This window comes from Pygocentrus nattereri, chromosome 3 (assembly GCF_015220715.1).
Source record: "Pygocentrus nattereri isolate fPygNat1 chromosome 3, fPygNat1.pri, whole genome shotgun sequence".
Taxonomy (NCBI): Eukaryota; Metazoa; Chordata; class Actinopteri; order Characiformes; family Serrasalmidae; genus Pygocentrus; species Pygocentrus nattereri.
The window spans coordinates 48,680,373-48,705,266 of record NC_051213.1 but is presented as its reverse complement, the minus strand read 5'-3'; the positions used below and the strand labels follow the sequence as shown (position 1 = coordinate 48,705,266).

Genomic DNA, 24,894 nt, shown 5'->3' with positions numbered 1-24,894 from the left:
CGGGTTACAACTTAGACACTTATCCTGAGAGGGGGGGTGGGGGAGAGAGAGAGAGAGAGAGAGAGAGAGAGAGGGATTAGAGAGAGACAGAGAGAGGTGTAGGGGGTTAAGAGACAGACGGGGCAGAGAGGGGGGGGCAGGGAGTTAGACAGAGAGAGAGAGGGATTAGAGACAGAGAGAGAGCGACAGAGAGGCGTAGGGAGTTAAGAGACAGACGGGGGGTAGAGAGAGAAAGAGGGAGAGGAAAAGAGAGCGAGAGAGAGAAAGAGAGGGGGAGAGAGAGAGAGAGAAAAAGAGAGAGAGAGAGAAAGAGAGAGAGAGAGAGAGAAAAAGAGAGCGAGCGAGCGAGAGAGAGAGAGAGAGAAAAAGAGACAGAGAAAGAGAGAGAGAAAGAGAGCGAGCGAGCGAGAGAGAGAGATAGAGAGAGAGAGAGAAAGAGAGAGAGAGAGAGAGAGAAAGAGAGAGCGAGCGAGAAAGAGAGAGAGAGAGAGAGAGTGAGAAAGAGGGGGGAGAGAGAGAGAGAGAGAAAGAGAGAGAGGAAGAGAGCGAGAGCGAGAAAGAGGGGGGAGAGAGAGAGAGAGAGAGAGAGAGAGAGAGAGAGAGAGAGAGAGAGAGAGAGAGACAGAGAGAGAGAGAGAGAGAGAGAGCGTTGCTGTAACAGTGGTAGTGTCGCGGGTCCTGAGTCCACTCTAATAAACAGAATCGGAGACGGAGGTCCTGCAGGCGGAGAGAGAGACGGCCCTTTATTCACCACAGCGCACCTCTCTCGACCCCTCTCTTTCTCTCTCTCCATTAATCCTTCGTTCTTTGGTAGTGATGGTCTGCGTGGGGGGGGGGGGGGGGGGTGGGGGTGGGGGGGGGCTTATCACAAACAGCCTGAAGCCCCTCTGTGTCCCCACATGGCCTCCCTGCGCACATGCAGCCTGAATGCACAGACAACTTCCTGTCCTGAGATACATCACTTCCTGGAGTCCTCCGCAACCAGCCACGTCCCATCATCCTCCACTTCTCTCTGGACTACAAGGAGCATCTCCGCCACGTCCTGAGACAGCTGCTCACTGAGGAACGACCTGAGAGGGGAGAGAGAAATTAAAGAGCTCTATAATGTTCATATGATCCACACAGTCGCTCTGACAGACTGTAATACACTACAGGAAGCGTAGGGGGCGATACGGCTTCTACTGTTTCATTTAAAAAGCTCTATAATGTTCATATGATCCACACAGTCGCTCTGACAGACTGTAATACACTACAGGAAGCGTAGGGGGCGATACGGCTTCTACTGTTTCATTTAAAAAGCTCTATAATGTTCATATGATCCACACAGTCGCTCTGACAGACTGTAATACACTACAGGAAGCGTAGGGGGCGATATGGCTTCTACTGTTTCATTTAAAAAGCTCTATAATGTTCATATGATCCACACAGTCGCTCTGACAGACTGTAATACACTACAGGAAGCGTAGGGGGCGATACGGCTTCTACTGTTTCATTTAAAAAGCTCTATAATGTTCATATGATCCACACAGTCGCTCTGACAGACTGTAATACACTACAGGAAGCGTAGGGGGCGATACGGCTTCTACTGTTTCATTTAAAAAGCTCTATAATGTCCATATGATCCACACAGTCGCTCTGACAGACTGTAATACACTACAGGAAGCGTAGGGGGCGATACGGCTTCTACTGTTTCATTTAAAAAGCGCTATAATGTTCATATGATCCACACAGTCACTCTGACAGACTGTAATACACTACAGGAAGCGTAGGGGGCGATACGGCTTCTACTGTTTCATTTAAAAAGCTCTATAATGTTCATATGATCCACACAGTCGCTCTGACAGACTGTAATACACTACAGGAAGCTTAGGGGGCGATACGGCTTCTACTGTTTCATTTAAAAAGCTCTATAATGTTCATATGATCCACACAGTCTCTCTGACAGACTGTAATACACTACAGGAAGCGTAGGGGGCGATACGGCTTCTACTGTTTCATTTAAAAAGCTCTATAATGTTCATATGATCCACACAGTCGCTCTGACAGACTGTAATACACTACAGGAAGCGTAGGGGGCGATACGGCTTCTACTGTTTCATTTAAAAAGCTCTATAATGTTCATATGATCCACACAGTCGCTCTGACAGACTGTAATACACTACAGGAAGTGTAGGGGGCGATACGGCTTCTACTGTTTCATTTAAAAAGCTCTATAATGTTCATATGATCCACACAGTCGCTCTGACAGACTGTAATACACTACAGGAAGCGTAGGGGGCGATACGGCTTCTACTGTTTCATTTAAAAAGCTCTATAATGTTCATATGATCCACACAGTCGCTCTGACAGACTGTAATACACTACAGGAAGCGTAGGGGGCGATACGGCTTCTACTGTTTCATTTAAAAAGCTCTATAATGTTCATATGATCCACACAGTCGCTCTGACAGACTGTAATACACTACAGGAAGCGTAGGGGGCGATACGGCTTCTACTGTTTCATTTAAAAAGCTCTATAATGTTCATATGATCCACACAGTCGCTCTGACAGACTGTAATACACTACAGGAAGCGTAGGGGGCGATACGGCTTCTACTGTTTCATTTAAAAAGCTCTATAATGTTCATATGATCCACACAGTCGCTCTGACAGACTGTAATACACTACAGGAAGCGTAGGGGGCGATACGGCTTCTACTGTATCATTTAAAAAGCTCTATAATGTTCATATGATCCACACAGTCGCTCTGACAGACTGTAATACACTACAGGAAGCGTAGGGGGCGATACGGCTTCTACTGTTTCATTTAAAAAGCTCTATAATGTTCATATGATCCACACAGTCGCTCTGACTGACTGTAATACACTACAGGAAGCGTAGGGGGCGATACGGCTTCTACTGTTTCATTTAAAAAGCTCTATAATGTTCATATGATCCACACAGTCGCTCTGACAGACTGTAATACACTACAGGAAGCGTAGGGGGCGATACGGCTTCTACTGTTTCATTTAAAAAGCTCTATAATGTTCATATGATCCACACAGTCGCTCTGACTGACTGTAATACACTACAGGAAGCGTAGGGGGCGATACGGCTTCTACTGTTTCATTTAAAAAGCTCTATAATGTTCATATGATCCACACAGTCGCTCTGACAGACTGTAATACACTACAGGAAGCGTAGGGGGCGATACGGCTTCTACTGTTTCATTTAAAAAGCTCTATAATGTTCATATGATCCACACAGTCGCTCTGACAGACTGTAATACACTACAGGAAGCGTAGGGGGCGATACGGCTTCTACTGTTTCATTTAAAAAGCTCTATAATGTTCATATGATCCACACAGTCGCTCTGACAGACTGTAATACACTACAGGAGGCGTAGGGGGCGATACGGCTTCTACTGTTTCATTTAAAAAGCTCTATAATGTTCATATGATCCACACAGTCGCTCTGACAGACTGTAATACACTACAGGAAGCGTAGGGGGCGATACGGCTTCTACTGTTTCATTTAAAAAGCTCTATAATGTTCATATGATCCACACAGTCGCTCTGACAGACTGTAATACACTACAGGAAGCGTAGGGGGCGATACGGCTTCTACTGTTTCATTTAAAAAGCTCTATAATGTTCATATGATCCACACAGTCACTCTGACAGACTGTAATACACTACAGGAAGCGTAGGGGGCGATACGGCTTCTACTGTTTCATTTAAAAAGCTCTATAATGTTCATATGATCCACACAGTCGCTCTGACAGACTGTAATACACTACAGGAAGCGTAGGGGGCGATACGGCTTCTACTGTTTCATTTAAAAAGCTCTATAATGTTCATATGATCCACACAGTCGCTCTGACAGACTAAACTGTATTCCGAACGGCCTCAATTCCGACTGAGGTGTGTACATGGCCATGTTCTATTCCGACCTCTGGTGTTCCGCAGTGATGTTTTTGGTGTAATGGAAGGAATAGGAAGTGGCCAGGCTCTACTTAAACCAACACTGGTCATGTTTTCCTCGTCAGTTGTAGCTGCTGCAGGAAATGACATTGTTCTGCCTCTAAATGTGTTGCTTCCTTCAGAACAGGTCTGTTAAGTTAACTGAAGCTCTTAATTATCACAGATAAACAGAGGTTCACACCTGCGGCGTCACTTCCACTCTTTGGCCAGGAAATGGATTCTGAATGACGACCGGAAGTGGACAAATGGGATAAACGAGTCAGATGAGCCTTGTACTCGTGATGGGTGTGAAATTAACGTTTGCTTAACTAAACTGGCAGGACCAGAAATTTAACGTGCAGCGATTACAATATTAGCAGCTAAGAGTGAGACAGTTTCAGTGTGGAACCTAAAAAATCTGAAGAATCTAAACGTGATTTAATGGGGAATCCCATCAGTTTCCCAAAATATCAGCATAATGAAATGGTTAAGATGTAAACAGAGTCGATCAGAGCGGTTTGGTGTGAAAAGCTCCGTTCTAGAGAAACTTACCGAGTCAGAATTGCTCACGGTGGTGGTGATAGGAACCAGACGTCCACCTCAAAAAAGTCACAGAAAGTTCTAGGATATTTTTGAGAAGGTTGTGAGGCAAAATAGTCCCCAAAGAAAACTCATTATTCCAGATTTTCCACTATTTCCCATCATCAACATTCCATATACACTCAGAAGACTCGTGTAGGTTCTCTGGTGGTTCTGGATGGTAAGTAAAGTGTCTATATCTGTGTTGTAGTCATGGCGACGTCTGGTTCCCATCACCACCACTGTAAAGACGTCTGAGCCATTTCACAGCGAACCAGCTCTAATGACTCTGTATACAGCTCAATGACTGAACTGCGAAAAGACCCCTAATAAGGGGTGGAGGGCGCCTTTAACTCGGGACGTTTCTTACACTTTGCTGCTGCTTGAAGACTCGGGTTCTCTGTATGAGGTTCTGATGGACGTCATTTTTCTCACCTGAGTTCTGTTTCTCCTCCGATGCAGACGGGACCCTTTAGTTTAGAGTCCAGGTTGTAGTAGTGTCCGTTAACCTGCCGCACGGCCAGCCAGTGCCTGCGTCTCAGCGGGAGGGACACGATTCCCAGAGAAACTCGCGACGGCACGTTTAAAATGAATCCCTGCACTTTGTCCAGACACAAACTCTGCACTGACCTGCAACAGAGACGTCCAGAGAAGAACAGACTCAACCAAAGTCCAGTGCAAGAGGACGAATGCCACCGTTTCACTTTTATTATTCTATTTTACATCTTCCATTCCTTTACTGACTTCATTAGTTATGTTTTTATTTTAGCTTCATTTAACTATTTATTAAGTTATTATAGTGCTGCAATTATAATGGTTTATCCCTCCATCCGTCCATTGTCTAAGCCGCTTCTCCGTCAGGGTCGCAGGGGGGGTGCTGGAGCCTATCCCAGCGGTCATCGGGCGGAAAGCAGGATACACCCTGGACAGGTCGCCAGTCCATCACAGGGCAGACAGACACAGACAGTCACTCACACCCAGGGGTAATGTAGCACGTCCAACTGGCCTGACTGCACGTCTTTGGACTGTGGGAGGAAGCCGGAGAACCCAGAGGAACCCCACGCAGACACTGGGAGAACATGCAAACTCCACACAGAGAGGACCCCGGTCACCCGGCCGGGGAATCGAACCCAGGCTCCTCGCTGTGAGGCGACAGCGCCACCCATTTTAATGGTTTATTGATTTTCATTTTTTTTACTATTCATCTTCCAAGGATGATTATTATTACTACTTTTCCAGCATTTTACATGTTTTTACAATCCAATTTTTCAACCCATGGTTTCTGTTTAGACTCGCTTACATTGTAAACGAGGGTCTCCCTCAACGTAGCCCGAGTTCAAATAAAGGCTGCTTGTCTGATTGATTTAAATGAGGTCAGTAAAAAATAGAAATTGTGCACTAAATTCTGCAGAAACAAATCAAATAATGCAAGTGACAAACTGACCTTCGTTTGTCCCACCAAACTGCGGCCAGTCCGCGGCTCTGGAGCGCTGCCATGATCACGTTCACGTCGTAGTTCCCCGTCCCCAAAACGGAGCGGTGCGGGTTCACCACACACTGCGGGGCAAGGCTAGTGGAAGCGCATGGATGGACAGATAAACAGACAGATAGATAAACAGACAGATAGACATAAATACATAAATAAATCACTATGATCTCCTGAGCACTAGCCTGCTTTTGCTCTAGCAATTAGAATCCCATAATATACTGTATAAGAAACATTAATGGTTATTGCAGACTTGGTCTCAGCAAAGAGCCTCAATATGCAAATAAATGCTCCGAATATTTGAGACATTTTCCCAATATTTTACCATTTTCCCAAACATGGAAATATGTAGAGTTCACTGATGGGACTTCACCATACCTACAGTCCTACATTGGATCCCACTGTATTCTTATCACTCTAGCTTGCATGATTACACATAAAACCTGTCCTCAAAGTCAGCTTGTTTCCACAGGACGTCACTGCGCCTTTCACCTTTTCTGCCGAAACTGATTTGGCTAAGATGTGAATAGAGTCGTTCTGAGTGGTTTGGTGTGAAACGCTCCATTCTAGAGAAACTTAGCAAGTCAGGATTGTTCACAGTGGTGGTGATGGGAACCAGACGTCCCTCTAAAAGCTCCTCAGAGAAAGTTCCTACATGAGCTGGTTCTGAATTCACTGCCTGATGACTGAGACGCTGTTTTATGAGAGTTCTGAGCAGGTTTTGGCCTTAAAATCCATTCACAGTGGAGGGATACATGATATGTGGTGCGCTGTGAGGCAAAATAGTCCAGATTATTTTCCACTATTTTCCATCATTAATATTCCATATAAACTCAGAAGACTCGTGTAGGTTCTCTGGTGGTTCTGGATGGTAAATAAAATGTCTATATCTGTGTTGTAGTCATGGCGACGCCTGGTTCTGATACTTTGTTATCCCCTTTTACCCTGTTCTTCAGTGGTCAGTAACACTGACGTGGTGGTGGTGGTGTGTTAGTGTGTGTTGCGCTGCTCTGAGTGGATCAGACACAGCGGTGCTGCTGGAGATTTTAAACACTGTGTCCACTCACTGTCCACTCTATTAGACACTCCTACCTCGTCGGTCCGGTCGGTGTAAAGTCAGAGACGACAGCTCATCTGCTGCTGCACAGTTTGTGTTGGTCATCCTCTAGTCCTTCATCAGTGGTCCCAGGACGCTGCCCACAGGATGCTGTTGGCTGGTTCTCAGTTCAGCAGCGACGCTGAGGTGTTCAAAAACTTCAGCAGCACTGCTGTATCTGATCCACTCAGACCAGCGCAACACACACTAACACACCACCACCAAGTCAGTGCTACTGCCGTGCTGAGATTTCTGCATTGTTTGTTGTTTCTGTAAACAGCTCAGAAGAGGCTGCGCTCCTTACCGCTTGCAGATTTCATCCGCTGTTTCTTTAGTGAACACTCTCTCCTGGAGGACGTTGTTTAGGGCGTGGATGGCACACAGCTCCAACCTCTGCTTCTCATGAAACACCTCCACCTCACTCATACTCCCTCCCACGCAGACAGCCGGCTGCCTCCAGAAGATTTACAGAATATGAATCCACTTATGTTTTAAAAACTGCATAATTAGATGATCAGGATGTAAACAGAGTTGTCAGCTCACAGCATCAGAACGGTTCACAGTGGTGGTGATGGGAACCAGACGTCCCCCACTAAAAGCTCCTCACAGAAAGTTCCTACATGAACTGGTGCTGAATTCACTGCCTGACGACTGAGACGCTGTTTTATGAGAGTTCTGGATAGATTTTAGCCTTAAACTCCATTCATGGTGGAGGGATACGTAATATTCAGGGCGCTGTGCGGCAAAATAGTCCCCAAAGAAAACCTATTATTCCAGATTTTTCCATCAACAACATTCCATATTAAGCCCAGAAGACTCGTGTAGGTTCTCTGGTGGTTCTGGATGGTAAATAAAGTGTCTATGTCTGTGTTGTAGTCATGGCGACGTCTGGTTCCCATCACCACCACTGTAAAGACGTCTGAACCGTTTCACACCAAACCCACTGTGTTTACATCTCAGCCAAACTGGGTGGAAGTCCCCTTTAAAAGCGAGCAAGCTATACGAGGCTGCTGTTGCCTTCTTATCGGAACTCTCCGTTCCACCTTAAACAGCGCAGCAGTTATATTCTGGTGCCTGCAATATTTAAGGTGGACCGGATAATTCCAAAAAAGAACATCGCGAATAAGAAGCCAACGTTTTAGGGAAACAATTCAGGCCAGTTAAGATTCTCAGACTTGATCTTTAAACCACTGTTCCTGGCAATTGTTCGCGTGAATGATGTAAAAATCGCAGCAGCATATCGAGGGAACCAAACACACCCCTAGTCAGTTAGATCGGGTTAGCCAAGTTAGCTCGCTGGCTAACTCACGTTACCTTCAACGCTGAATCCTTAAACGCGAGTCAGAACAGCCTTTAATTGGTACCGTGATGGGTCGTAAACAGGGTCTAGTACTATCCTCTCTTCCGAACTCATCAAAATGTGTCATCTAGATCTAAAACGCCAGCTTTGTGCTCTTTTAGAAAGGATGCTCTCCGTTAGCGTCTAGCGAAACAGCGAACCGGAAGTAGCGCTGTTGTTGTTGTTGTTGTTGTTGTCGACGCCCCTGAGGATCCCCTGTCATGAAGCAGGACTTATAAAATAAACAGGATAACTTGAACATAAAGTAAGACGTGCATGGTAGAAATGTACATTGGCTCTTCTATTATTGGACAAGCCCGACTTTGGGCTAAAGCTGTCTCGTAAACTGTGAAATCGTCCTTTGTGAAGCGCCTATCAGCGCACAGCGCAGATCTCTATAGCAACGCCCGGCACGGCGTCTGGTGGAGATGAGCTGGAGATCCGCGTAGTGAGGATGGGCGATACGTGCTGCTCTTCTTTCCAGCTGGTAAAACAAAACAAGCACGTCAATTAAAAAGTATTTTAAAAAAATTCAGATTAAAACAACATTTGTTCAGGTTAGTGTTTGGGTCACCCCCCTTTTCTTCTGTTGCGTATTTCATACATTTTACTTTTTTAATTTAAATGTTATTTTTTTAGTTTTTTAATATTTTGGTGATTTTGAGAATATTTTTGTTGGTGTTGCTGTTATTATGATTATCATAAGTAACAGTAGTAGTAGAAGTAGTAATAGTAGTACTGCTACTATTAGTAATAGTAGTAGGACCAAGATTAGTACATCAATGTTTATATTCAAAATCATTTAAACAGAAATGCTCAAAAAATCAGTAAAAAAAATATGAATATATCTAATAAAATAAATATAATCAAATTATACCCATTATACTGACTTAACACAGACAAATATATTTACGTTTTTTCACAAATATTGATTTCGCATCTCAAAATATTTTTCAACTTCCTAAAATATTGACTTAACATCTCGAAATATGTTTATTTTCTTGAAATATTGACTTAACATCTGAAAATATTTTATTCTCTTGAAATATTAACTTAATATTTTGAAATATTTTTTAAAATTTCTTGAAACATCAACTTAATATTTCAAAATATTTTAAAATGTCATTGAAATATTGGCTTAACATGTCAAAATGTATTTAATTTTTTTAAATATTGACTTAGAAATGTGAAATAATTACTTTTTTAATTCTAACAAAGCATTTAGAAATAATGTTTATTTTCTGTAACATTGGCTTAGTATCTTGAAGTCATGGCTATTTTCTCAAGATTTGAAGGTACTATGTCATAATAATGAGTTATTAACTAAAAAAGAAAGTTATTATTTTGAGATAATAAGTCAATATTACGAGATACTGCGCAGTAAATCACTACTCTGTGAAGATAAGCCATTTATTTGACATCCTGCTGCCAGAATCAGAGAAGAAAGAGAATGATTTACTCCTAAAGGGTGGAATAAAGAATGAGAGTAATATGGGCTGATGTTTCAGTATCAGCCGGCATTATAAGTCAAATAAGACAGTCCAGAAGACTAAACAATTAAAGTCACACCTGATTTAAGTACATGTTGTATTGGAGCGCCCTCTAGAGGATGGAAAATACTTCTACAGCCTGTAGTTTTCTAAACAACTCCCTCCATCTAAAAAGAAAAGTACACAAACAATAAACAACATATGTGTTACTAAATAAACTGGTCTGCTGTGAAACGGTTCAGACGTCTTTACAGTGGTGGTGATGGGAACCAGGCGTCGCCATGACTACAACACAGATATAGACACTTTATTAACCATCCAGAACCACCAGAGAACCCACACGAGTCTTCTGAGTGTATATGGAATGTAGATGATGTTAAAACAGTGGAAAATCTGGAATAATGAGTTTTCTTTGGGGACTATCTCGGCCAATTCACTGTGCAGAAATTTTGAGATGTTGGTGGAACTCCCCTTTAACTTACAGAAGAACATAATAAACTATAGATAGAGTTATTGTAAATGTCGAAGAGATGGAGGGTTTTCTTCCAAAACACATATTAATGCTAATAGGTGGATCATTCTCAGCGCTGCGGTGACACTGACATGGTGGTGGTGTGTTAGTGTGTGCTGCGCTGGTACAAGTGGATCAGACACAGCAGCATTGCTGGAGATTTTAAACACCTCAGTGTCGCTGCTGGACTGAGAACCAAAAATATCCAGCCAAGCAGCGTCCTGTGGGCAGCGTCCTGTGGGCAGCGTCCTGTGGGCAGCGTCCTGTGACCACTGGTGAAGGACTAGAGGATGACCAACACGAACTGTGCAGCAGCAGATGAGCTGTCGTCTCTGACTTTACATCTACAAGGTGGACCGACAAGGTAGGAGTGTCTAATAGAGTGGACAGTGAGCGGACACAGTGTGTCTGATCCACTCAGACCAGCACATCAGTGTCACTGCACCCAAATAATACCTCCTCTGTGGGGGTCCATGGGGGTCCTGACCACTGAAGAACAGGGCAACAGAGTATCAGAGAAACAGGTGAACTATAGAAGTACTAAGTGCATCTATGTGGTCAGCGGAGTTGATGAAATGGACAGTGGGCGTGGAAACATCGATGATCGATATCGCAGTTGTTCGGTTCAATTTACCGTTTCGCCTTGACAGACAGCTTGATTTGCATGTCGCGTCCCGCCCCTGCGCCCTGTGGGCGGGGTTGAGTTTTTCAAACTGGCCAATCGCTGCGAGGCATTTTTCACATTCTCCGCTTCGGCTCAGTGGCGTCACGGCAGGCGTGCGCCGCGATTGGCTAGGCTGGAGCGGCTCTTTGAACTCGCACGACTCACGTCGAAAGCTGATTGGTCGGCCGGGCTCGCTCTCGTTTCTCTACGTCCCCGTATTTATGTTCCTGTGTCAAAAAAACGGCTAGCTCGCTGAATACGGGGCAGATCAGCCGTTAGACGTGGCTTACGCCATATAGGCGCCGATAACAATAAACAGAGACGCCAGGATTTATTTCGTTTTCAGCCACACGACGCATTTAACCAAGTTCGAGGACGGACTCGTTCAGCGGAGTGGAGAAATTAGCGAGGTTAGCATTAGCCAGCTAGCTAATCTCAGGCTGACGTCAGGCTCCGGTTAAGCTAACGGGAGAGTTCGGTCGCGTAACCGAGAAAAAAGGGACCTTTTCCGGATTCATTTACCTCCAGATTCCCGCTTGGTTTTATTTTCGAAGTTATGTTCGATCCAGCTGATGTGCCAGAGTGACACAGCCAGCTTATATAGCCGTTGATTCCTCCCGAAGCTAACGTTAGCCTGCCCAGTTAACGCTAAGGGCTCACACCAGCTTCGTCTGCCCGGCTCTCAAGAGAGGCTGCCGTTTGGACCGGTTCCGTCTTTTTAACCCGCTTATCACAGCCGAAATGGTAAGTTAACCCGCTCTAATTATCCCTGCTGTCGTTAATTAAGCCTGTCTGTGGCCCAAGTTGACAAGCTAGCGCTTTTCGTTTGTCCCAAGCTCGGGTTGAAATACCAAATTTCGGTTCCACCTTAAATGGTGCGGCTGTTACCGTCTCCTGTCTCGGGCTCTACAGTGTAACTGCTGAACCATTTAAGGTGGAGTTGACAGTTGGTGTTAGAAGCCAACTTTAGCTGTGAACGAATGAAGAGCCCTGGTTTCTTCTTCTAATTTTCCGTTCCACCTTAAAGTTGCACTGTGGGACCCGGGGCATCGCACTAAAGCTGCCGCATCGTTTAAGGTGGAACAGGAAGAAGAAAGCAGACGTTAGCTTCTTATACCAGTCTTCCCATTCCACCTTAAACGATGCAGAAGTTCGCATGTACTGTGGGGCCTGGGGCACTTGAATGTGGTTGCCGCGCTATTTAAGGTGGAACGTGAAATTCTAGGAAAATTCAGGCGGTTGTTGGCTTCTTATGCCAGTTTTCCAGTTCCACCTTAAATGGTGCCGAAGTTATATTGTGGGGCCCTGAGCACCAGAATGTAGTTGCCGCACGATTTAAGGTGGAACAGATATTATTAAAGGAAGAAAGAAGACGTAAGCTGCTTATACCAATTTCTCGTTCCACCTTAAACGGTTCAGAAGTTGTACTGTGGGGGCCCGGGCATCAAAATGTAGTTGCAGCACCATTTAAGGTGGAATGGATAATCAGAAGATGATGAAAGCTTATTTTTTTTAACCAATTTTCCAGTTCCAACTTAAACGGTCCAACAATTACTTTGGTGCAGATTCAATCAACACATTTAAGGTGGAATGGGAAATTACAAGAAGAGGCCATAGCTCTTTGTTTTTACATAGCTGATATTAGCTTCTTATACCAGTTCTACCTTAAATGATGCTGAAGTTATATTATGGGGCTCTGGGCCCCAGTTGCCGCACCATTTAAGGTGGAACGGATGCTATAAAAGGAAGAACAAAGATGTAAGCTGCTTATACCAATTTTTCATCCCACCTTAAATGGTACAGAGGTTACACTGTGGTGCCCGGGGTATCAGGAAATAGTTGCTGCATCGTTTAAGGTGGAACTGGAAATTATGGAAGGGAGGAAGAATATCCGCTTCTTGTACCAGTTTTCCTGTTCCACCTTAAATGGTGCCGCAGTTATGTTGTGGAGCCAGAGGCACCAGGATGTAAGTGCTGCACCATTTAAGGTGGAACGTGAGCTTTGAAGAAGAAGCCAACTTCTTGGCCTTGTGTTGAAAGTCGCTGTCTAGCAGCAGCAATCGGACTGAAGCGGTAGCTGGGGGTGGGCGATACCACCGATTTTCTTCCCGATCCGATATCAAGTAATACAGCTATCCCGATACTGATGATTTTAGAAGTCTTGTGCACATGAAACAGGGATTTCTGCAGTAAAAAAAAAAACAACGTGAGGCTCAGAAGGTGATCAGAAGCCTTAACACCAGTATTAAATTGGCTGCCGCGTAAATCGGTCGTTTAGTGGAGTGAAATAATTCTGATCTGGGGTCATGGAGCTTTCAGAGAAAAGTTATCCATTTGTAGCCAGTTACAAATGCAGTGGAATTAATAAAATTCTCATTATTTTAGTACCGTTCCCAATGCAGCCCAAACATCCTGCTCACAGTGCCAACTTACTTTCATAATTTTGATAAATTTTATAGCTTAATAGTTCTGTATCCTTGTTTGCTCCAGTCGTTCATTTACTTTGTTGCATCAAAGACGCATTTTAGGTACCAAAATGTTAATATTGGGGCAATATAAATGTATTATGATAAATTGTTACAATACAAAATGCTTTCCTGAACATATTATGGACATTGTTGGTGGTCATCAGTACTTATTGCTCTGTAAAGGGAGCAAAATTTAACTGGACTAAAATTTATCTATAAGTCATTCAACTGGATTTAGTGCCATATATTGAATACAAATCATTGTGTCTTTGAAATTGTGTTGAATAGCATAATAATAATAATAGTTTGAATAAATGTTGTTCTGTGGATTTAGAGCGCCCTCTAGTGGCAGGTTTTGTTCCTCTCTGAAATACATGTTAAAGCAGTAGAACCCAAAGTGTCTCTACTGCTTTGATACAACAGTTAAATAAATACAGTAAGAAATGAATAAACTGGCCGTGAACGCGGCGTTTAATATGTTTTAATGTTCAGTTCCTTCCTCCTAATTAGAGCTCCTTAACGAGCAGCTCGTTGCTACGTCAGAGTAATGAGCTCCGCCCACCCGCTGCTCAGTCTGCTTTTGAAGTCGGACGGAGCCCATAAAACTGAGCCAATATCAGGTTCAGCTCAGTTTGGTCAGTTTGTCCAGATCAGTATTAATGTTGTTTTGTTCCAGCCGGTCTGTAAAGCTTCTTACAGCCCGTTTAGTTTGGCGAATGGTGTTGGGTTCATTTCTGGCTGATTCCAGGTTGTTCAGCTGTTCTTCTGTCACAGCTGCCGACTGAAAAGCTGCTCAGTAGCGTCCGTTTTTGATATTATGGTGAAATAACAGCACCGTTAGAACGCTGCTCCACCAATCAGCTCACCTGGCCAGAACTACCTGTTGTATAGTGGGGATTATTGATACGGTGGAATTCAGAAAGGATCACAGAATCAATGTTATGTAATGTTAGTGATTCTTTTAGCTAAGACTGGGCGATTAATCGAAAAGTAATCGAAACCGAGATTCAGAGCCTCTAACCGACGTAATCTTGCCCGTGTTGGTTATTTTTATATATAAATAAATATATATATATATATATATATATATATATATATATATATATATATATATATATATATATATATATATATATCATTTTTTTTTAAGTTCTGTTGATCCTTTCCCGGCTCTGTGTTTTTGATGTACTGTCCCCTTAAAACTTACCGCGCGTCGTCACGTGACTCCACCACGTCCAATCTGAGACATGGGAGCTAAGGCTCGGTTCACACAGCAGGTAAAAGTGGCCCAAATTTAATTTTCTCACCAAATCCGATTTTTATGTTTGGCTGCTCACAATATCTTTTAAATGTGATCTGTATGGGACATCAGTCTAAGCTGATCAGCTCCTAAACTGGCCCACGTGACCAAAAGAAGAGCTCATCCAGGGGTAAACAATCACAACTGCCAACGAACGCTAGTCGCCCCCAGAGCTTCGTCTTCACCAGCGTCACCGGAGCATCATGAAGCTTCACTGGCCGACAGCTGGGCTCATCACCCAGGATGCCGTAAAAAGGGGGTAGTCACTTTTTTGGTTTGCGTCCTCGGTTTCTTTAAACTTTGCTTTTAGACGTTTAACTGTCCTTTGACGCTGCAGCCTCGTTCTCCTGCGGCCGCGTTCGGACGTTTCTTTAGAAATCTCTTCAAACACGGAGGCTTTGAATAAGTCCCTTCTAATCTTTGTACAGCAGTATCACCCCGAATGTTTGAGGTTGCAGCAGCGCAATATTATGACGAATGCGGAGTTGGATTGACGTAAAAGTCGCGTGAATTCTGATGACGTCGTTTGAAGTCGGACGGAGCCCATAAAACTGACCCAATATCAGGTTCAGCTCAGTTTGGTCAGTTTCTCCAGATCAGTATTAATGTTGTTTTGTTCCAGCCGGTCTGTAGACGATTTACATTAAGATATGCAGAACATGTTTACGGTATAAAGCTTGTCAGTGAACTATGAGGGCAAAAAAATGACCCATTAATTGTAATCGAGATGAAATATTCAATTAAGCGTGATATTGATTTGAGGTTGTATCGCCCAGCGCTATAGACGACGTGCTTGGTGTTCTGTTCGTGAAGCCCTACAGCGATAATTCAAACAACCCACAGAAACGCGCTCGTTTTCATCGCTGCGCCCACTTGCGCACCTGCCACCCGTTTTCTTCTCGTCACATGCAGCCAGTCTCTAATCACCGATCAATCTCACTCTCAGCTCAACACCTTTAAACACCGCTTTCTCCCTTCAAAAGCAGCAACTTTTCCCCTCCGTGCTGCCACACTTGGGCTTTTCTTGCCTCCGATCTGGATCTCACTGGAAGATTTCTGTTCGTTGTTGACATGTCGTATTGATCCGCGGCGCATAACATTGATCCTGTGGCATTTCTGCCAAAGCACATCAGACAAAAGCACCTTGAGGTTAGAGAGATGCAGAAATGTTTGGCAGGGCTGTTTACTATACTAGTGTTTTGTCCTTATTAATTGAGATTAAGAGGCCCTTATTAGTCCCACATCGGGGAAATTCCACCTCCACATTTAACCCATCCGTGAAGTGAAACACCACATACACACTACTGAGCACACACACACTAGGGGGCAGTGAGCACACTTGCCCGGAGCGGTTGGCAGCCCTATCCGCAGCGCCCGGGGAGCAGTTGGGGGTTAGGCGTCTTGCTCAAGGACACCTCAGTCATGTGCTGTCGGCTCTGGGGATCGAACCAGCGACCTTGCGGTCACGTGGCTGGTTCCCTGACCTCCAGCCCATGACTGCCCCCATCGTTGCTCCAGAATGGTAACTTTACAGCAGTGGAAAAACACTCTACTTTTAATTTAAGTCAGTGGAACTGGACTTCCAACCCCCCCCATTCATTTTCAGTTATTTCTTTAGTCCATTCTTCATTAAATTAATGTACAATGTAAAGGATAAGGATTATTTTTTATTATGGCAGAAACTGTTTATTGTATTGCTACATATTGTGTCTGCAAAGCTCTTTCCGGTGTTTTGGTGAATCAATAATGTGACCCGGTGAAACCAAAAGGAGTATTATAGCTTCTTACAATTCCCTTTCCACCTTAAATGGTGCTGAAGTTTTACTGTGGTGCCTGGGGTTTCAATGCACTCTGGCGTGTATTTAACACCATGTCCTAAGTCTTTACGTATTAACGTCGCACACAGACTCAGAACGGAGGACCGGCTTGATTGTTTAGACCTCACATGATCTCAAAATCTGCATTCTGATGAAAACTTGATTACAATAGTGTATAATTCACTCGCGTCCTCAGAAGACGCTCCTTCACCACGATTAGACAGAGTTCTTTGAATTCTCGTTCAGTCTTCAGATCGATCTGCTCAGGGCAGGGGTCCGAATCACAGCCCATGCTACTAAACTACTGGGGATTTGGAGACCTCTGTGGTGGAAATGCGTAACTGCATGTAATTTGTGCAAGAACAAATTACATGCAGTTACACATTTCCACCAGAGAGGTCTCCAAATCCCCACTAGTTACACAGTGCAGCTTTAAAGGGCACATCTACTTTATTTTTTCACTGTAGGCCCACTTCTAACATTTTGAGTGGTTTTATTTACCTAAAACTGTCAATAATTTCTATGCAACCATTTTACAACCTCTCTTCATAAATGAGCTCTCTTCTGATTGGCTGTCTCAGTCAAAAAGCTTGGAACATCAGTGTTAGTAGGCAAAGCTAAGGTGCTGTAGGCTGAATAGGTATATATGCTTTGAAACTTTAACACTGTTTATTTTTTTAAAATATGGGGAATTCAGTTTTCCATGATATATGCCCTTTAATCACATGTTTATTTTTGTTGTATGAGTTTCTTGATTCATTAAAACACCCACGGAGACTTCTATGGAGCTGAAGAGTGGTCTGATTCCACCTAGATTGTGATCCTAACCGGCTCTGGATGACACCATGATATTGTTTGTCTTGAGAAAAATATTTTTTTTGAAAATAATTTTTGAGCCTGAACTTAAATGACCAACAGATGTAGACTGATTTTCAGATCTCTAAGTTGGACAGCTTGAGTTAATTTACAATTCTTTATATGCGAGTTGGTTGTTTATCTCTGTTCTCTTGCACAACAGCTTACTTTCGTTTTTCTTTTCTTCCTCTTTGAGCAGAACTCAAATGTGGAGAACTTGCCCCCTCAAGTTTTGAGACTAGTTTATAAAGAAGTCTCTGCACTGGCAGCAGACCCGCCTGAAGGGATCAAAATCTACCCCAGCGAGGAGGACATCACAGAGCTTCACACTGCTATCGAGGGTCCAGGTAGTAATTCTCCAGCATTGCCATACTGTTCAAGCTTGGCCAAAAGTTAAATTTACATAATTCCCCCCAATATTTGCCCCAAATGTAGTAAAAAGATATATACACATACAGCACTGTGTGAGAGTTTTAGGCATCTAAGCAAATGTTTAACCAGTTTAGCTCAGCAGGGAGTTTATCACAATATACATTAGAATAAAGTCGTATTCATAATTCAAATAAACAGAAAAACAATAAAAAGTAACAAGAATTTCTCGGGTCCATATTTTTCCTCGACACCTTATATATAGATAGATAGATATATATATATATATATATATATATATATATATATATATATATATATATATATATATATACATATATATATGTGTAATGGCCATTACTGGTAAATAACTAGGCGTTCACTGCCCACACATTGTTTAATACTACTTGGGCTGGTGCTACATAAACATTTGAAGCTTGTAACCGGCATAAAAGTATGCCATTTCAATATGTTGCAGTTTAACGCAACCTTTTATTTTATATACATAATTTGCAACTACAAACCTGCCTGTATTTGTGAGATCCTGCTGGTGTGGGTTTCCTCCCTTTCAGTAATAGGATTTTCAGTTATTACGTAATCGCAGTTGTGTCAGCTGACTGCAGTCATTTTGCACAGTTGTTAGATTTCAGGGTTATATTATTCTGCACCAATGTTAGTTGGGTGTGTTGCAGTAAATGAATTCTTTGAGACGTAATTTGGGTTTATGAAAACAAAAGACATGGTGCTGTAACATTTTCGAGGGCAGCGTGAAAGTTTACTTCTTAGATATGTAGTTGTGTGTAACTGTAGACATTTGTGTGACTATTGATTGGACACTGCTGGACGCAGCTTTGTCAGGAACATAAATGTGTGCCCTGTTCGTCATTCGTACTGCTAGTAATTACTAAGCCTAGTCGATTGAAATGTAAAATTGAGTTTATTTATTTAGTAATCTACACGGTTAGAAATGCAGGTTCTGTTCAGGTACATTTTTCGTTCAAGGTACAAACAGTGTAAATGTTCCCTCAAAGCTCCAGCAGTGGTTCTAAGGTCTGATTGTGAACCTTAAATCAGTTTTTCCAGGTGAAAAGTTGGTATTTGTTCCTTTTTCATATCCAGATGTTTTAATTCAGTGGATTATGGTTCAGTTATTTTTCCCTGACTAATGGTACTGAGATGGACCCTTGAGGGAACCTCCCCAGTGACCGTTTCATACCTTTATTTCTGAGCGTCTATTTTGATGAGCCACAGCTGTAAATTGGTGTACATCTGCCTCTCTTACTCGTTGGCATTAGTCTCTTGGCTTTAGTGCAAAGCCTAAGATAAAACCTCAGGCACGAACGTGTCTCGGCTTGTCCCTCTTACCCTAAACATCACGAATAAGAGGGTAGATTTGAGATCTGAGCACAGAACATGCCGTGAATCTTAAACTTGGTCATCTGTTCTTATTTTCTTTGCTGTGTTTTTAATAGAAGGGACCCCGTATGCCGGAGGAGTGTTCAGGATGCGCTTGGTCTTGGGGAAGGATTTTCCTGCTGTACCACCCAGAGGCTATTTCCTGACCAAGATTTTCCATCCAAACGTCGGACACAAGGGTGAAATCTGTGTCAATGTTCTGAAGAGAGACTGGAAGGCAGAGCTGGGCCTCAGGCATGTGTTGCTGGTAAGTAGCACAGTCGCTTTAGTTGGGCTTTTGTTAAGTCGAGCACGTAAAGCGCATTTAAGTTTGTCTTTAGTCATGGATTTAATTTTGGCAAATTACTTGATCTCAGTCTGTTATTCTTACAATTCGCTCCGTTAACGGAAAGTCAGACGACGTTTTTGTTTATCCAACATGGCCTGATCCAGATTGCGTAGTCAGTTCTTTGCCAAATGGTCCATTGAGCCACTGAAATGGTTTGAAATATGTTTAACGGCTTTCTGAGAGCCGCTGAAAATCTGACGACCAAAGGCATCCTGACCAGCAGATCTGTAGTGGTCTGAATTGATAATGGTCTGGTAATCAGAGGGTGGTGTGTTTAGGTGTCTCGACTGTGGATGCTTCCTCAGTTTAAGCCGGAGTTACACTACACGACCTTTACCCCGCTTTTAGGCGGATTCTCAGTCTGAGCTGGTCGGCTCTAGTCTGAGTCGACAGTTGGAGAGGCTGTGGAGTCGTGTTGTGTGAGGAGCGCAGATGTTTTTTGGCCTCCTGATCGAGCAGTCAGAGTTTATCAGACATTCGTGAGTCGTGAGCGTAACCTAGTGTAAACCGATCAACAGCTCCATCTGAACGACTCCTCCGACAGCCAGTGATAACAGCGCGAAACAACAAAATACAGCAAGTAAGGAAAGAAAAGTGTCAGTCACTCACGTTTGGAGCGAAGCTGCGTTCACATTACCAGGCTGAAGTGGCACAAATCAGATTTTTTGCCCTAATGTGACTCAGATCTGGTGTTTTCAGGACTGTGTGGACTCCAATCCGATCTGAGCCACTTTCATATGCGGTCCTGGATCGGATACGTGTCCAATTCTTGGCCATTCGACCTTAATGTGACGCTCAGATCGGAATCCATGTGCTTTTTTTTTTTTTTTCCACTGCGCGTGACCATCGTTCAGCGTTACCATGGCAACAGCGCTGAACACAAGTTAAAGCCTGTAAACGGTGGAAAAGCAGCTCGTCTCACCTTCTTCTCCTCCGTCTGGATCTAATAATGAAGCTGAGAGCTGATCAGAGTTAATGATCTTCTCAGCGAAGCTCGTTCTGCTCGTTAGTTTGTGCTGATGATGCAGTGATTCAGTCACGTGACGTTACTGAGCAGGAGGAGCTCATGAGGGTCAGTTCAGGCCGGTTCATCACATTAATGACCGGTCTCTGACCTAAATCAGTGTGAAGTCGGAGAGATCGGATTTGAGCCACGAGGCGTATGATGTGAACGTAGCCTAAGGCACGACCGAGTTTAACGTTTAAAACTCTTTTAAAAAATAAATAAAGTTTAAAAATACTACAAACTCATGTTTGTTTATTTGCGTCTCCTAGTAACGGGAGAGCTTGAGGTTCGCGCGAGTTCAGTGAGCTTCGTTCGGTTCAGCGGCAGCTTAAAAGTTGATTAGTGTGTGTGACCCCTAATCGTTGAATGTGGGTCCCCAATATTTCACTCGCCCAAAAAATCCTGCGACAAGCGGCTGAACTTGCGTGAGACGCCCAGTCTTTTATAATCCGCTCAGACTGTAAACGTCGTGTAGTGAGCCCAAGGCTTCAGAGGCAGGTTTGTTCAGAAGGACGGCTATTAATAATGATTAATAATGATTAATAACAGTAGTGATGGATGATTTGGGAACTTAAAGTAACGGTTTGGTGAAAAATCAGACGCAGTTTTCTACTTCATCCTAGACGCAGCTGATCAGCCGAGACGTGCTTGGAGTCCAAATTTAGCTTCTTTAGTTTAGAGCTTAGGCGGAGTGGCACTCACTCAACACTAGAACTCAATAGTCACCCAAATAGTCCATAAATAAAGTTCTGTGAAATCACGTCCCTCCTCTGGAGCTGTGATTGGTCAGGATGCTCACGGCACAAACTAAAAGCGTTGTGATTGGTTAGACGCTCATTTGCATATTGCAGCCGTTTGTGATGGCAGTGTTACAAAAGCTAATATCAGCGATGGCAGTTCTCCATTTGTCTTTCTTTGTCTTTTTTCTTGTGACTTTCTTTTCTATCTCTTCTGCACACTCTTTCTCTTCTCTTGCCTTCGTTTTCTTTTTCTGTCTCGTCTTTTTTTTTTTTCTACCCGTCTTTCTCTTTTGCTCATTCCTCTATTTTTCTTTGCTTTATTGCTTTTCTTTCTCCCATTCCTCCTGTCGTTTTTGTCTGCCTTTTGTCTGTCTTTCACTCTATTTTTTGCCCCCATGCTTTTTTTTTTTTTTCCCTCCCTCTTTCACTTTTTACTTTTTTTTCTGTCATTCTGTCTTGCACTTTTGTTTTTCTCTGTCCCTCTTTCTCTCCTCTTTTTCCCTCTCTCACTCTCTTGTTTTTCTTTTTTTTCTTACTCTTCTTTCTGTCTTTCATTTTCTCTCTCTCTCTCTCTCTCTCTCTCTCTCTCTCTCTCTCTCTCTCTCTCTCTCTCTCTCTCTCTCTCTCTCTCTCTCTCTCTCTCTCTCTCTCTCTCTCTCTCAGACCATTAAGTGCCTACTGATCCATCCGAACCCTGAATCAGCTCTGAATGAAGAGGCGGGGAGGTTACTGCTGGAGGACTATGCAGAATATGCGTCTCGAGCCCACCTCCTGACGGAGATCCACGCCATGGGGGGCTCCTCGGGGGCCGTGCAGGAGGCCGGGGACGGACCCCAGCCGAAAAAACACGCAGGAGACCCAAGCAAACGAGCAGCTGGGCCCATGACGGCGGGTGGAGCCGGCGGGTCAAACAGTAGCACTACCAGCGGCACAAACAGTAGCAACAGCACCGCAGCTGCGAAAAAGAAAACTGATAAGAAACGAGCTTTGAGGCGGCTATAATGACCCGTCTGTCCTCGTTTCGTTTTTGTTTGTTTGTTTGTTTGTTTTTCTTTTTTGTCAATATAAATATTGAATTGAATAGACCATATTTTTACTCCTTTTTATGTTTTTTTTTCTGTCCCATTAAAGAATCTGTCTCTTATTTTGATCATTTTTATGATTATTATGCCACAATAATCCCGTTTGCCTCTTCTCTCTTTCGAAGTGCTACTCTCAGGATTCTAACTTCCATCATGACAACTCGCAATGTATTTCTCTCAAGGAGAAAAATGGGTTCATTTTTGGAAGATCAAGTGTGACTTCATTGTATTTTTTTATTATTTATTTTTCCCCCCCCTTCTTTCTTTTCCCTCATATGTCATAGTAGCCTTTACACTCATGTCAGTATTTCAGTCTTTGGCTTCACCCAGATGGTTTGAACGTTTCAGCTGATTTGGTTGAATTCCTCTTTATTTATTTGCCGCCATGTCAGTTAAACACCTGTCGAGTTTTAAATCTGTAACGTTTTTCAATGAATAAATCTGATAAATCAAACAGTCCGTGGTGGGTTATGAAGAGAATGCTCTAAAGTATTCACTCTGCCTATTTGTAGTCAGCCAACACTCACAATTAATGTTGGAATGTAGCTTAAAAGGCATTTCATAGTTTTTCGGTGTTTATAGAGTTTCTACAGCCTGTCGATTTGTGTGTATATAGGCTGCCAAATTACGTTTTTTTGATTTTTGTAAGTGAAAATAAGTACCTGCAGACTCTTCTGCACAGTTTAAGGCACATTTACAGTATTTTCTGTTGAACGTACTGTAGATAATCATAAAATGTGGCATGTGAAAAAGTGCCTTTTTTTTTTTCTTTTAAATTTAGCAGATTAATGGAAATTGTGCACTAAAGTTGTCATATTTGCTGAGGGTGCACCAGTATGATGAGCGTTATAATTGCAATAAATTAGTACAATTTTGTAATTTTAGTATAGCAGCCGAAACATTCTGATCTTCCAGAGTTCCTTAAGTTATAAATCAAATATCTGTTTGAAATATCGGTCAATTCTTAGTGGATTTTAAAAAAAAAGCAGTTATCTGCTGTTTTCTGTAGAGCGTATATTGACTTACTAGCAATATGTAAATCAACAAAACATCATGCTCAGGGGTGCCAGGACTTCTGCACACTGTAAAAACCTGAGTTCTAGAAATACTGAACAAAAATATAAATGTAACACCACATATGCAAATGCAGAGATTTTGCTGAAACCCTGTTAAAGACCGGGTGGGTTGAATTCTTATAACATGTGATGTTACCAACATTTGTCTACATATTTCTAGGATTATTTTAAAGGAAATCTCTGCAAAATGTGAGCAAAACAGTGCTGTGTTTATATTTTTTGTTTAGTATACTTACCAAAAAAAACACTCTTGTATTGCAATCTACAAATTGGTAACTTCATAGGAACAATGCATGTTAAAGCTATATATATATATATATATACACACACACACACACACACACTTTTCTAGAAATATGGCGGTCGCTTTTAGCATTAAGGCCATCACACACTGAATGCAGCATGAATAAATTACATGAAAATGTGAAATATTCATACTCAGTTTTTTTCAGAGTGAAAGCTGTACACACCAAAATGGAGCAGTTACAGTTTCTGCCCCTCATTCAGCAGCTAGAAAATTTTATGATGCTTTCAGATTGAACTCATAACGCCACTTGAGCTACTTTTGGAGGTGCAAACATCACCCATTAGGAAGAAATGGTCAAATTCTTCTGACAATTGTCAAAACGTGCCAGTCATTAAGACACAGCTGCTCCCGTCAGCTTGGTTGTTGCCATGCCAACATCGGTGGCGACTGCGTTGGTCAGAAAGTTAGAAGAAATTAAACAAAGGCCGCATAAAATAGCGTCCCATTTTACTGTCCTGTAAAAAAAAAAAAAGATATCAACAGCAGTACACACATTATACTGGATGTCTTTTTGTCCAAAGAAATAGCACATATATATATATATATATATATATATATATATATATATATCAGCACTAATATTCTCAGAGTGAGTTCTTTCATGGGACTTTTGAGCTTCAGATGGTGGAATTGGTCTATAATGCACTCACTCACATTTAGCAGGCTGAAGATTCTCCACAAGGGGTCACCAATTAGCAGTCAACAAGCTTCTCTTGCTTCCACATCAATGACTCTACTTGTTCTATGTGGACGTTATTTCTTGGGTAATTTTTCTTCGTGGCCCCAATGTATTATTTCAATTGAAGTGTTAATTTGAAGGAATTATCTTAAATATATCTGGTTCAGGTGTTTGACAGACATGTCGGCAGTAAATAATGAAGCCTTCTGATGTGGTCCGTGGGTTCTTCTCTGCTGGCTACAGTCCATACAGTCTCATAAGCTGAATGACCTTGGCAGGATGAGATGTTTTGATCAGCAGGTGTAGGAAAATGCTCCGCAAGACGGCGTGAATTGGTAACATATG

General features: G+C 42.7%; 2 protein-coding genes across 2 annotated transcripts; one reads left to right on the top strand and one right to left on the bottom strand.

Moving 5' to 3' along the window:
- Window positions 1–572: 572 nt before the first annotated feature.
- josd2 (Josephin domain containing 2) lies at window positions 573–8,806 on the bottom strand. The gene is made up of 5 exons (XM_037536752.1): window positions 8,417–8,806; window positions 7,407–7,556; window positions 5,965–6,090; window positions 4,956–5,150; window positions 573–1,070 (listed from the first exon to the last, which is right to left on the bottom strand). Exons 2-5 carry the CDS (start codon window positions 7,526–7,528, stop codon window positions 959–961), a joined length of 555 nt encoding a protein of 184 aa, XP_037392649.1. The 5' UTR covers window positions 7,529–7,556; window positions 8,417–8,806; the 3' UTR covers window positions 573–958.
- A 2,511-nt stretch (window positions 8,807–11,317) lies between these two features.
- On the top strand, window positions 11,318–22,941 carry ube2s (ubiquitin-conjugating enzyme E2S). Its single transcript, XM_017714587.2, has 4 exons — window positions 11,318–11,850; window positions 17,746–17,893; window positions 19,388–19,578; window positions 22,069–22,941. Exons 1-4 carry the CDS (start codon window positions 11,848–11,850, stop codon window positions 22,405–22,407), a joined length of 681 nt encoding a protein of 226 aa, XP_017570076.1. The 5' UTR covers window positions 11,318–11,847; the 3' UTR covers window positions 22,408–22,941.
- The last annotated feature ends 1,953 nt before the right edge of the window (window positions 22,942–24,894 follow it).

What these genes read in the sequence shown, in the direction of transcription:
- josd2 (XM_037536752.1), bottom strand. Translation starts at nt 7,528, where the DNA reads ATGAGTGAGGTGGAGGTGTTTCATGAGAAGCAGAGGTTGGAGCTGTGT. An exon ending in GCGGATGAAATCTGCAAGCG is followed by an intron (nt 6,091 to 7,406) that starts GTAAGGAGCGCA and finishes CGCTTCCACTAG; the next exon opens with CCTTGCCCCGCAGTGTGTGG. An exon ending in GGAGGAGAAACAGAACTCAG is followed by an intron (nt 1,071 to 4,955) that starts GTGAGAAAAATG and finishes CTCCCCTCTCAG; the next exon opens with GTCGTTCCTCAGTGAGCAGC.
- ube2s (XM_017714587.2), top strand. An exon ending in CACTGCTATCGAGGGTCCAG is followed by an intron (nt 17,894 to 19,387) that starts GTAGTAATTCTC and finishes TGTTTTTAATAG; the next exon opens with AAGGGACCCCGTATGCCGGA. An exon ending in GCCTCAGGCATGTGTTGCTG is followed by an intron (nt 19,579 to 22,068) that starts GTAAGTAGCACA and finishes TCTCTCTCTCAG; the next exon opens with ACCATTAAGTGCCTACTGAT.